The sequence below is a fragment of the Ambystoma mexicanum genome, chromosome 7p (assembly GCF_040938575.1).
Source record: "Ambystoma mexicanum isolate Mex_15411 chromosome 7p, UKY_AmexF1_1, whole genome shotgun sequence".
NCBI classification, from domain to species: domain Eukaryota; kingdom Metazoa; phylum Chordata; class Amphibia; order Caudata; family Ambystomatidae; genus Ambystoma; species Ambystoma mexicanum.
The window spans coordinates 141,982,035-141,995,306 of NC_090939.1; the positions used below are offsets into that span (position 1 = coordinate 141,982,035).

The window sequence follows — 13,272 nt, forward strand, 5'->3', positions numbered from 1 at the left end:
GTTGCCTTTGCAATTCGGTCAGCAAAAGCATTACCTTTCCCATGTCATTTTCAATGGCCTTGTGTGCTGTATTTGATGGACCATTTTTTTTATTTATTTATTTTTACAGGGTCAGTGCATACAATAATTTAACAAATCATAGTACCATGCTGCATTTGTATCCCATGTGAAGTAAACCATCCTCTCAGCCCATAAACGGCCAAAGTTGTGAGCTACTCCAAGCGCGTATTGGCTGTCAGTAAAATATTCACTACAAGAACAGAGCTTTACTCACAAACTCTGCACGATTCAAATCCCAGTAACCACCATATAGCAGATTGACCCAGCCATTGCTTCCAGACTTATCCTCTACTAATGCTAGTGTTTTCTCATGAACTCTGCCGGCAGACCTTGTGTATTTTTATGGAGAGGTTTTCTGTCCATCTTTCAAAGCACATGAGCATGATTTAAAAAATATAAATGGGTTTTATTCATTTGTCTAGACTAGGTAAACTGAGTTGAAGCAATATAACCTGTTAATGTTTTGTCTTGTAACAGTAACGTGATTAAACCGATGTAAACACTGATTTATCTTTTTTTATTATGTTTTAGTTGGCCCATTAACTGTGCTCTTTGACGAGCTTCCCAGTCTGCAAACAATTGCAAAGAAAAATCCATATGTCACAAGTGGTGGATGCTACGTGCCACGTCACTGTCAAACACGTTATAAATCTGCGATAATTATACCGTTCAGAAACCGTGAAAAGCACCTTCGATATCTCCTGTATTACCTTCATCCGTTTCTGCAGCGGCAACAGCTACAGTATGGCATTTTCGTCATTCATCAGGTAACTCCTTCAGCATTTAATAAGTTTACATCACCACGCTTCTGCAGTTTTGTTTTATTCTATGCTTTGATCTGAATGTAGAACACTAGTAAACCTGAGTTGCAAGTGCTTCTATTTCTCCAGCATGGGGTCTGGAATGGATTCAAATGCTCATGAATATTCCCTGTGGTCACGCTGGGAATCATGGGTAAAGAAAATAAAAATCAGTTTCAGTTTTGTTTCTGAACTGCCTTTCTACTATTAACCAATCACTGGTCTCTGGGTCATACTGCCCCCAGCCAATGACTGCCCTCTACTTAAGCCCCTCCTCTGGCAGCCATCTTCAGATTTTTACCGCACATTCAAGTGTTGGGAGTCCTCGTGCTGTAGCTCTCGAGCTTTTACTGCGTATTGCGTTTTTTCGAAGAGTTTACTCTTCATTTTTCGGTCAATTCGAGCCTCAAGCTCCACCGATTCTTCTTCCGATCAACTGGGACCCGTTTCGGAAAGTTCTACGCCCCTCAAGGGCGGATTTTCATCAAATTACACTTCTTGGAGGATTGGCTCAGGACAAAGGAGATTCGACGCCTACTGGATCCAAACTGTTTAGGAACTGCCCAGGATGTGGACTGCAGAACGTCTTTAAGGAGGACGAGCACTCCCGGTGCCTCTACTGCCTACACACCGACAAGTCGCACGTGGAGGGGGAATGTGCGTTCTGCAAGAACATGACCGTTCGGACCATGAAGGACTGTCATAAACGACTCCCTGACTGGCTGGAGGCGAAGAGCCCAGCAGCAGGTGAGAAGAAGTCAGAGTGGTCTTCTAAGACCTTTTGAGGGCTCTTCGGCGAATGGGGGCCAACAAAAGGCAAAGCACTGGGAGTCTGCGGGCACCGGGAACACCGTTGGTTTGGGCTCCTCGGCTGCCAGGCAGGGCGCAATGTCCCCGAGGCCATCATCCACGAGGCAATGCTTTGGCTCGGTGAAAAGTAAGTCGGAGAACCCGGTTAAGCTTCGGGAGAAGCCCTGGTCGATCCCAACAGAGAAAGCCAGGTGGGGGGCCGAGGCGGTGACCCTCCCCCTAGGGTGAAGGCCTCAGATGCGCCCAAGGCCGGGTGAACGGCAAAGGCCTCGATTGAAGGAGTTGTGGCGGCCCTGACGAAGCCTGCGGAGGCTACCCCAGTGGAGATGACTTCCGGGCCTAGAGTTTCCTGCCACCCCAGAGGGAAACATCTTTCGAGAAGACCCCTGGGAAATCCCGGGATGAGAAAGGGGGGTGGGGCACGGTAGCCCTAAAGGACATGGACACCACCTCTGAGGCTGAGTTGGCTGGCGTCAAAGCTATCCTGGTCAAGAAGTTCGAGGAGGTCAGGACCTACAGGAAGGATCCCGATGAGGCAGACATAGAGAGCAACGGTGGAGCCGACGAGGAGCCGCGGGCTGCGGAGGAAACGGAGGACTCCACTGCCCAGCCAACATTCCCGTTGCAACCGATGCCTATGCCACAGGACAATTCGGGAGCAATCCTGATGGCTTTGCATACCCTGTGTACGGAGATAGGACAAGGTTGCCCTTACCCCCAGCGGATGATTCAGCGGCGCATGGACCATCACGGTGTAACGCTCACCTGGCTCCCAGGTAGGCGCTGGTCTGGTCTGGGTTGCTGTGGCCTCTTCAAGCGTGATACGCAGAATTCGGACAACCGATTGAACAGGACCCCCAAATCTTGCTTGTCTGGCCCGTAGGAATATCCTTCTGCAGATGAGAAAGGGGATTAACTGTCTGCTGAATAGTGTGCTTGCTCCCCCATTTCCCCCTTCATTCTTCTCTGACTTCCTCCAAAACCCTCGGTTTAAGCTCACCTTATGTTTTGGAAGGATGAACTCTCCATCCTGCTTCTGGTGCAGGGGCGCGCGTTCGTCCAGTTACTTCACTGGTTTTCAGAATGGCACTGGCAAATCCACTTGACTTTTCTGAGCGATACGCCGTAAGTATGAAGATGCAAAAGTTGAAGTGTGAGCCTCCTTTTATGTTTTTTCCTAACCTGTGATCTGTCCTTTATTTCAGGTGTAGAACGAAGGCGATGGGTTGAGGGGTTAAATTGCCGGTGGTAAAATCAGGTGAGTTAGTGCTGAGGGCGACCCCTCTAAATGTCTTTATAATTCCCCAGTAATGTCTTTTGTGCTTTCCCCATAGGGGCCGGGGTGCGGTACCTGCCAAAGATGCGGCGCCGACCCGAGATGTGGAATGGTTCACCAAGAAAAGCCGGTAAGTAATATGGCTGAAAATTCGGCTTTCCTCTTGTGTTCCCTTGCTCACCTTTTGTCTCTTCTTCTCTCCCCTAGGTGCAGAGATGTGGCGACCGGTGCTGAGAGCCGCGATGGAGCCGGGCGGCGTCTCGGGAACAGGTGAGTGAAGCGCGGCGCTGCAGCGAGCAGCGCGGTGCTTTTTAAATGGAAGTCTTCCTTCAGGAATGCTGGCGTGAAGATTCCGGATGCAGGTAAGAAGGTTGAATAAGTTCTTGGTTTTCACCTTTCTCTTCTCTTCTTTCCTTACAGGTGTTCCAGGTTCGAGGCGGGCGTGGCTGGAGTCCAGGTGCAGCAGCTGACACGGTGAGCGTTCAGCTGCTGGGATGCAGAACAATGCGAAGCACGTGTGGCTGTCCGGGCCTGGCTTAAATAGCCTTGGAAGAGTATTCTTCCACAGCCCCACCCAAGTAACAAAATAGTTCCTTCAGAAAAATAGTCCCTCCTAAGTCTCATTTGGCTTGGTTCTTCATGCAGCATGGTCTGCATCAGGTGAGTATGCAGCATGGTCTGCTTCAGGTAAGTGCACCAAACACTTCCCCTTATGAGCCTGGCGCCAACGGCGCCAGAGGAGAGGAGAAGTCCTGGCGCCAACGGCGCCAGGACAGAGTCCAAAGAGCCCCTTTAAAGGGCCGCTGGGCTTTTACCTGGGGGCGTGATGCCTGCTCCCGGGGGTGCTGGGCCTGGCCTGGTGCTCCGGGGGTAGGCATCATGACACACGGAGCCCACCAAGCAAGCAGAGGCGAGTCCATCCTCCCCCCTCCCTTCCAGCCTTCACCCCCATCCCCCTCCGATGGACGAGACGGAGACGGAGACGGGGACACAGATGGCGACAACAGGGACGGACGACAGTGGAAATGACGAGATCTCCCGTCGCCTCCCGTCCGGGCTCCCTTCCCCCTCCCCCTGACAAAATTGGCTCCTTTCACGCCATGATCCCCAGGGACGCAGAACTTTTCCAGCTGTTCCCCGAGGAACAAAAGAAAGAGGGTTTCTTTACCAACGACGGGAAGCCAAGAGGAAAACCGTACTCTCAGTCCCGCTGTTGGACGACATATGGGACGAAGGGCTGTCCCTTTTGAAGAACCCTTCCATGGCCCATGTGAAGAGAGACCGGTACGAGAAGTACTGGGTCCCGGATTCCGCTCCTATGTGCCTCAGTGCGCAACCAACCTTGGATTCTGTAGTCTCCGTGGCAACCAAGAAGAAAGCGGCTGGGGCGACGGCGTCAACCTCCACTTCCCCGCCAGACAGCGAGGGAAAAGCTAGACACCATGGGACGTCGAGTCATCTTGTCGCCAGCTACGACCATCAAGGCGGCCAACGCCCTCGCGATTGTGGCCCACTATGATAGGGAGCTGTGTTTCAAGATCGCCCCTATCCTGGACTTCGTCCCGGACGACAAGGGGGCAGAGGCCCTGGAAATCCTGCAAGAAGGCGAGGCGACGTCAGATCACGGCATCACTGTAGTTACGGACATCGCTGATACGTTTTCGTCAGATGGGCAACAGTGTTTGCCTGCGCCGGTGCGGTTGGCTCAGGGCCACCGACTTCCGTGAGGACGTGCAGACCAGAGTACTGGACGTGCCCTTCGATGGAAACAACCTGTTCGGGAAAGCGATGGATGAGTAGCTGCAGGCCATCAAAGCGGACACTGAGCCGGCCGGTGCCCTAGGCATACTTCATCAACGACGGCTGTCCTTTCGGACCTCCGCAGGCAAATCTCGAGGTGCCTCCAAAGGATTCTGCGGCAGTTTGTCGTACCGCCAAGCTGCCCGTTCTTCGTCACAGAAAGCTTACAGAGGCCGCAGCAATGCCGGTGGATACTGTTGTCGCCAAGGAGCCCAGGGTGGCAAGGCCTCAGCGAAACAGGACTGAACCGGCCGTGATGTCGGGCCCCAACCTAAGCACCGGAGGCCGGCTGCCGATCTTCGTTGGCGTGTGGGAGTCCATCTCCATCGACAGTTGGGTGCTGGATGCCCTGGCCCACTGGCACACTCTGGAGTTCCAAAGTAAGTGCCCCCGTTTCCCACCTGTGGCCAGGAAAGAAATCCACATTCCACAGCTGCTTCTGGAGGTACGAGCCATGCTGAGAGCCATCCAAAGAGGCTCTGGGGCTCCGGAGTATACTCGCAGTACTTCCTCGTCCGAAAGAAGACCGGTGGCTGGCGGCCCATCCTGGACCTTCAGCGTCTCAACATATACATCAAAGCCCAGAAGTTCTGGATGGTTACCCTTCGCCACATGCTGGGACAGCTGGAAGAAGGCGTCTTCCTATCATCGCTGGACTTGGAGGATGCTTACTTTCACATCCCCATACACATAGGACATCGAAGGTTCCTACGTTTCGTGGTCCAAGGGCGGCACTACCAATTCAAGGCCCTGCCCTTCAGGTTGAAGTCGGCTCCAAGGGTCTTTACCAAGTGCCTGGCACTGGTGGCTGTGCGGCTGCGCCTGCAGGGGATCCATATATACCCCTATCTGGACGATTGGCTCATCCGAGCAAAGTCAAGAGAACTCGCTTTCGACCACACAGCGAAGACCGTCCACCTCCTCACCGAACTGGGATTCTCGATCAACTTTCCGAAGTCCCACTTGGTACCGTCACAGGACGACCTGTTCCTGGGAGCCAGGCTCGACACAGTGGCGCGGTTGGCCTCAACATCGGAGGAAAGGACGAGGGCCATCTTGGGCAAGCTACAATGGTTGTTGACCATGGAAGTGGCCAGGGTGAGGACCATCAAGTCCCTGCTCGGCATGATGTCATTGTGCATCTACCTCGTGCATCTGTGCAGGTTGCAAATGCGGCCATTGCAGGAGCTCCACGACCCCTGTTGGATGCAAGTGGCAGGAAGCTTCGAAGACAAGATCCCACTCAACAAGACTTTCCGTCAAGCGATGTGCGTGGGTGCCTGTCACGACCTCGAACCGAGGCTATGGTTCTTGGGCACCATGGCCCCCACCTTAGTACTGTTCCAAGGTCAGAAAGACCCAAGGGGGCCCTGGTCGCAATCCTGGCGCTGTTGGCACCAGGCGCACCTTGCAAGTATGGTTCCCAATGGACAATGGGTGAACATGGCTGCCCCCGCGAGGATTATCAAGGAACTGCAGCAAGCATGCTAGCTTCAGGGCGGGGTTCGCCCCCAAGGCACCTGGGATACCTTCTGGGTATTTAAACCCCACCCAACCCGGGGCACGCGCTTCATGGTGTTCTGCTTGCAGCGTGACGTTCACCGAGCATGCTCTGTATCCTGGCCTACTCAGGCGAACTACTGAAGAACATTGCTATTCTTACCTGCTCAGCTCCAGCTTTTCCATCCAGCAGAAGCCTTCATTGACTTTTCCATGGCTCCTCTGCCACTAATTTAGGACTAAAGAGGCAAGCATTAGAAACTTCTTACCATCCACCTGGAAGGCCTCAGCCACTCCGAACATCTCTTTTGGCGTTCTGTCCTTCACTCCATCGTCACTTCCAGGAACTCTTCACGACCTGAGAAGAAACAAAGCACAGGTCAGCTCACTTACAAGGACGCTCTCGGCGCCGCAACTAGCGCATCTTTACCTTCTTGAACTCAGTAGTCGTCCTCGGCTTACTCCGTCAGCCTCTGCAAGACAAAAGGTTATTCGAACAGCTTTCAACATAGACTTTATTATAAAAATTCTAAAGACTTACCTGAACAGGGGGAGTAGCAGCCGGTCTGGACTCCAGGTTAACGCCAGTGAAGTAACTCGGCGGACCAACCCAACGACGCGCCCCTGCCTAGCTCGGCAGGACGGAAAGTGCGGCATTACGAAAACCAAGGTGAGCAAAGTCCCAAGGGGAAAGCAGGCAAGGGAAGACTGGGAGGTGGGCCTCGGGAGACAAGGAAAGTCGCTAAAACATCCTTCCTATTTCCTAGAACTGATCCCCAGCCGAACGAAGTCCGGGGAAGTTGCAGAGAGTCCAGTGGTGTCCCAGTCCAGAGGCGTCCCTGTGGATACAAGGTGAGCGTTACAGTGCCCCACCACCGGATCTCGTGGCGGGCATGGACTTCCAGACCCCAGCGCACCAGGAAACAGTGACGACAGGCGCCTCCCTGGAGGGATGGGGAGCGCACACCAGAGATCTACATGCAAGAGGCCTTTGGCTCCCGGAGGAGAGGTCCCTGCACATCAACGTCCTGTAACTCCGGGCCATGTTCTGGGCCCTCAGATCTTTCCTTCCGTCCCTCAAGGGCAAAGTGGTACGGGTCTTCACCGACAACACCACCACAATGTTCTACATCCAGAAGCGGGGGGGGGGTACCAGATCACCAGCCCTATCCAGGGAAGCGCAGGATCTGTGGCACTGGGCCGTCACCCAGGGGATATTCCTGGTACCTTTTCATTTGGCAGGAGTGAGAAAACACTGTTGCCGACTCAGTCAGCAGGGAGCTGCGCTCCTGCCACGAGTGGGAACTTCAGCAGGATCAAGTGGATCTCCTATTCCGACAGTGGGGCAGTCCCCAGATCGATCTGTTCGCAACGCCAATGAATGCCAAGTGCCGGAGGTTCGCCAGCAGGTTTCCCCAGCCGGGGAGCATCGGCGATGCATTCTCTTTCGCCTGGGACCGCCTGTTCCTGTATGCGTTCCCGCCGTTGCTTCTGCAACTCATCAGTCAACTCCTGGTGCAGGATGATCCTCATTGCACCGGCGTGGCCAAGGCAGATATGGTTCCCCGACCTTCTGCACATGTCAGTCTCCCCCACCCGCCCCCCCCAGTCAAACTGCTGATGGACATGGATCTTCTTGCCAGAGAAGGAGGCGCCATCCTACATAACGACCCGGGATCGCTGAACCTGCAGGCCTGGCTCCTGCATCACTAGAATTTGAAGGCTACGACATCCTGGCGGACTGCAAGGAAGTCCTTGCAAAGGCCAGGGCTTCTTCGACTCTTAAGTGCTATGGACATAAGTGGAAGAGGTTCTCTGTCTGGTGCCATGCACAGAAGATCAGCCACCTACGGATCACGGCCCCTCAAGTACTGCCGTACTTGCTGTCGCTGGCCAAGGCGGGGCTGGCGCATGCCTCCATCAAAATCCATCTGGCGGCTATCTCCCGCTACACCAGAACTCTGGGGCGGTCGTCGCTGTGGTCGTATCGCCTGGTGAAGGAGTTCATGAAAGGACTGTTCCGCTCGTTCCCACCGGTGAAGGCTCCGGCCCCAGCGTGGGAGCTCAATGTGGTGCTGACCAGGCTCATGGGTCCTCCATTTGAGCCCCTGCACTCAGCACCGCTGAAGTTCCTATAGTGGAAGACAGCTTTTCATGTGGCCATCACCTCCGCACGAGTGGGAGAGATCCAGGCCATCTCTTGTAAGCCTCCATATCTGACATTCCACGAGACGAGGGTAGTGCTGAGGACGCACCCCTCCTTCATGCCCAAGGTACCGTCAGACTTCCATCTCAACGAGCCCTTGGTGTTACCTGTTTTCTTCTCGTCTCCGGCTGAGAGGACTTTGCACTTGCTGGATGTGGCTAGAGCACTGAAGTTCTACGTGGACCGCACAAAGAGTTTTCAGAAGACATCACAGCTGTTTGTGAACATTGGACCTGTGAACCAAGGGAAGGCCCTCTCGAAGGCTTCCATTTCCAGATGGCTCTCCGGCTGCATCGTGCACTGTCACTGGTTGGCGAACCGACCGTTGCCTGGCTGTCCGAAAGCCCATTCAACCAGAGCGATCGCTGCTACTATGGCGTTCCTATCTGCTGGACATATGCAGGGCTGCAACGTGGAGGTCTACGCACACCTTCACGAGATTCTACTGCATCAACTGAAATTCCAGGGAGGAGTCCAGAGTCGGCCAGGCAGTGCTGCGCAACCTGTTTGCTTGAGCCTGGTGAGGAGGTAAGAGATGCTTAATGTTGACTTGTTGAAATGCTTAATGTTGAGCCTTGCCAGACCCCATGCTGGAGAAGGAACAAGTTACTTACCTGTAACTGTTGTTCTCCAGCATGGGTCTGGCATGGATTCACATGCGAACCCTCACGCCTACCCCTCTGCGGCTCTTCTCTTGGTCCTACTTCCACTTCTACCTAATCTGAAAATGGCTGCCAGAGGAGGGGCTTAGGTAGAGGGCAGTCATTGGCTGCGGGCAGTATGACCCAGCGACCAGTGATTGGTTAATAGTAGAAAGACAGTTCAGAAACAAAATGAAAACTGATTTTTTTTTTTTTTTTTTACCGAGGATTCCCAGCCTGATGACGGGGAATATTAATGAGCATGTGAATCCATGCCCCTGACCCATGCTGGAGAACAACAGTTACAGGTAAGTAATGTGTTACACTCCTCAGGCTCAGATAATAAAGTAGGTGACTGTGGTTGTGGGGTCTCCTCGTTAGTGGCATCCTAAGGCAAGGTGTTGGAATTGGCAGACTCTGTGCCTGGAATTCTCATAAACTGCAGATCAATTCTGGGAATTCCACTCTTTTTAGACAGAGGAGAAGATTGGGTGTTAACAGCGATGGTCTGTGATTGATTAGAAAGTGTTTAGTCTGCCTCCTTGCACTATCCAAGCTTACCAGGGTGCGCAGAACGGTCCATCTCTTTGGCATGCACTGTAAGGAAGGGGGTGTTTATTGAACTTTCACAAGGGGTTGAGAAACACCTATCTAAACCTAAATCTACAGAGGGGAGCAAGCTACGACCATCAAATAATAATGCAGTCCCAGTGGAGTCTTGTCAAAATAAAAGGGCCTATATTAAAACGCCTATTGCCAATCCTTGCAGCTAATTTACAAATAGTGTGGGATAATGTTCAGGAAAAAGAAAATTGTTCACAAAATGATATGTCTGGATATTTGTGTCGTTGGCCTCCCTTGCCCACGTTTTTAGCACGGGCAAGGCGGTTCACTCGAGCCAAGCGCACACACCGACTTCTCCGACATGAGGATACAGTTCTATTTCCGGCATCAGGCCCAAGTCTCTTTTCCCATCAGTCTCTTGATTCATAGGGCCTGATGTACAAAACAAAATAGAAAATTATTTTCTTCTTACAGTTTTCTGATTCGGGTGTCTCACCCTGGATCCCCTTCAGCTGGGCTTAGATCCCTTTCAAAACAAAAGTTCAACGTTGGATCCCCCTGCTCCGGGCTCAGATCCCTTTATTACAAAATGTCAATGTTGGACCCCTCTCTTCTGGGCTCAGATCTCCTTATTTGCTCGGGTGACTCGGGGTTCACCCGGGTCACCCTCCGCCGTGCTCAGATCCCCTCTTTTTATTCAATTGTCTCCCTCAGCTAGGACCAATTGCAGTTCACTTTACACTTATCAGAGACTTTCAAATGTGCACAGGATTTAGCTTGACCCGTCGCAGGACTACTTCAATATAAAGTTCCTTTTTCACCATATAGTTGAAATTCATTTGGATGCCTAACGGATGTTAGAATGGGCGCCCATGTAGCGCCAGGCCTCTCTGTACACTGTATATTCTTTATGGCTTTCAAAATAAATTCACTCTTTTGGTTTCCACTTGTTTGTGACGCTCATCACATGCACTTAAAACACTGTTTATTGTGGGTTTCTTCATACAATGTTGCTACTTGCAACCTTGATTCAAACATAAGCTGGTTTTGTATTAGCCTTTCTGACATACTGCTGTGCTGCTTTTACTGGTGCAGCTTTGTTGTAGGAGCCAAGGACAGTACCACAGCGGCAATTGCTCGTCCCTGGCTGGGTTGTCAACAAGGGAGCGCCTTGTATACCTTTTGATGCACAGTGTAGGTTTGATCAGCTTCAGTTCCCGGACTTGGGCTTCTCACTTTCCAAGGTTCATGAAAGGAATGTGGTTCGAGAAAGGAATTGTTTCTAAAGGTCAAGGGCACTTCCTCCTTGCAACCCTCTCCGGTCTCTCCACCTTTCTTATTGTGTTTAAACTGCCATTTTGGAACTGCTGCTTCCTCGTGTGCTTTTCCATTCGTGCTCCGCCTTTTAAGCGTGTGGAGAAATGTGATGGGAATCAGGTGTGTGTAATGATCAGTGATTGCCTGACCACAGTGTTGGGATATGTCAGTTATACGGCTCTGGTGTTAGTCCGTCGTCACGCATGGTGAACTGTTCTTGAGAAAGTGTTTGTGTCGGGAAAGAGGTGGTGGCGGGTAGAGCTTCTAGATATCCTACCAGGTAGGATGGGGAAAAGGTGTTACAGGAAAGGGGATACTGTGTCTCACCCTTTGGTGTCCCACTCCCCGAAGACTCCTCATCAGGTGATCCTCCCACCCTGGTTCACCCCCAGAAACTGGATCCAAAAACGATGGCTGTGTCCTGGCCACCTGAATGACAGATACCCGGGACTAGCGGGTGAGACACCTTCCTCTTTCTCACATCAACCTTCACAAATAGAATTTTCTGTTGTTCTCATTGGCAGACTCTTGTCCAGTCAGAGTCTCATGTAGGTCCAAACCCAAATTCCAAACCATAGGCAGAGTGGTAGAGGAGGTGGATTGGGTGCCGGGCACATCATTTTGATCAGTAAAAATAAAAAAACATTTGCCCCTCCCAGTCTCAAAATGGCAAAAAGTATGCTGCTCAGAAAGTGAAAAATTATGAGGTGGGAAATCCAGATTTTCACTAGTTTCCAAATAAAAAGGTGATGGTTTGTGGTTTTATCAATCCGCCTGTGCAAATTGAAACACTAGTTTGGGCTCTCCAAAATGTGTATTTGGACGTCTTCTTTCTCCTAGTGCCCATCAATCACCAACAAGGACTCCATCCTCCTACTGCAGATACTGGAACAGCAGTGTCGCTCTTGAGGTAGTTCATGGCTGTTCACAACTGCCCTAAAATCACCCTGTATCTCTCTTGAAGGAGCTTATGAGGCCTGCAGTGGTCTCACTCCACCATTGAGACCCAATTCCATGTGATGAGCAAAGGCTTTTGTGAACTGATTAACTGTGGGAGCCCTGGCATAGTCACAGTAAAGTACTGTACTGGAATTTGTCTTCTCATGTTAGTAGATCTTCACCACCATCTGGTTGATGTTCTAACTATATTCTGCTAGCCTGCTTTTCTAAAGCATCTGGTAACAAGAGTGCGCCACTTGCAGCCCTTAATTTGTTTCTGTCAGAAGCGCTATATTCTCTCCATATCAAATAAATGCAAACAATGTATGACATTTATTTTGGGCTGTAAACCCACTGTCCCCCTCGCACCAACAGGTCTGACTATGGTTTGTTGTTACAGGTGAAGTTAGTGAAACTTGGTTGTCTACGGACTGATGATGTATTGAATTAAATCAGAGGATCAATATTTTTTAGTAAGTGTATATGTGGAAAACATATTGGGCATGTCTTCTAAATGCTTATGCTATTAGATTGGCATTCAATCCCATGTGAATATTTTCCAGTATAAGCATTTTACTTTCGGCAGCAGTGCTTTTTGTGTTTTGTTACTTTCCTTCTCCCCGCTTTTATGTTAATTGTAGATCTTGTTTACCAGGGTGACTTCCCTAACTCGCTAACTACTCCCTGCTGTTGTCATCCTGTTTTGAAACTTCGGGTATTGTCATCCTCCCTATTTATGCTCATTGGCTCGTTTTGCCTTTTTTCCCCACTCGATCCCTTCCTGTTCAAATATGGTACCAGAAACACAATGTTGCATCATTCCTGTTCCGTTTAAATGTGTCTATCTCTGCAAGATATGACTGTAAACCCTTGCTAGTCCCTGGGGATAAATATATTGGCAGTTCTACCTTCAGGTAGCAAATTTGAGCTGCACTCTCCACAATCCCATACTCGCCCAAATTGTGCAAAAAAAAGGGGGGTTTGGAGTCCACACCAACGTTTTCTCGTTTTTCTTTTTTTCTTCCTTTATTAGTTTACACAGGGAAAAAAATGCATCGCATTTCAAAAACAATGGAAATTCGTTTCCAAAAATAGAAAACGACTCCAGAGTGGGTCCTCCCAAGTGCAACACTCCTCCTAATTCGAGGCGTTAACGCGTTTCGCGACTGACTCGTCGCTTGCTCACAACAGTTAGCCCTCTTTACTATGTACCAATTTAAGACATGAAAAAAGCGGGAAGAAAGGGAGAAAGGGGAAGGGGGAGCAACAGAAGCAAAAATCGACAAAGGACCACATTTGTAATCAGTATTCAAGACCAATTCTGTGTCGGACATCTTTGCCTAGTATGGTTACCACTCA

General features: G+C 50.9%; 1 protein-coding gene across 1 annotated transcript in view; it reads left to right on the forward strand.

The window, feature by feature from the left end:
* The window catches only part of LOC138525755 (beta-1,4-galactosyltransferase 3-like), a 547,693-nt gene that overhangs the window by 218,649 nt on the left and 315,772 nt on the right, over positions 1-13,272 (forward strand). Inside the window, exon 4 of the mRNA XM_069635927.1 lies at positions 592-827. Within this exon, the coding sequence (XP_069492028.1) occupies positions 592-827 (236 nt within the window). The remainder of the gene's footprint in view (positions 1-591; positions 828-13,272) is intronic.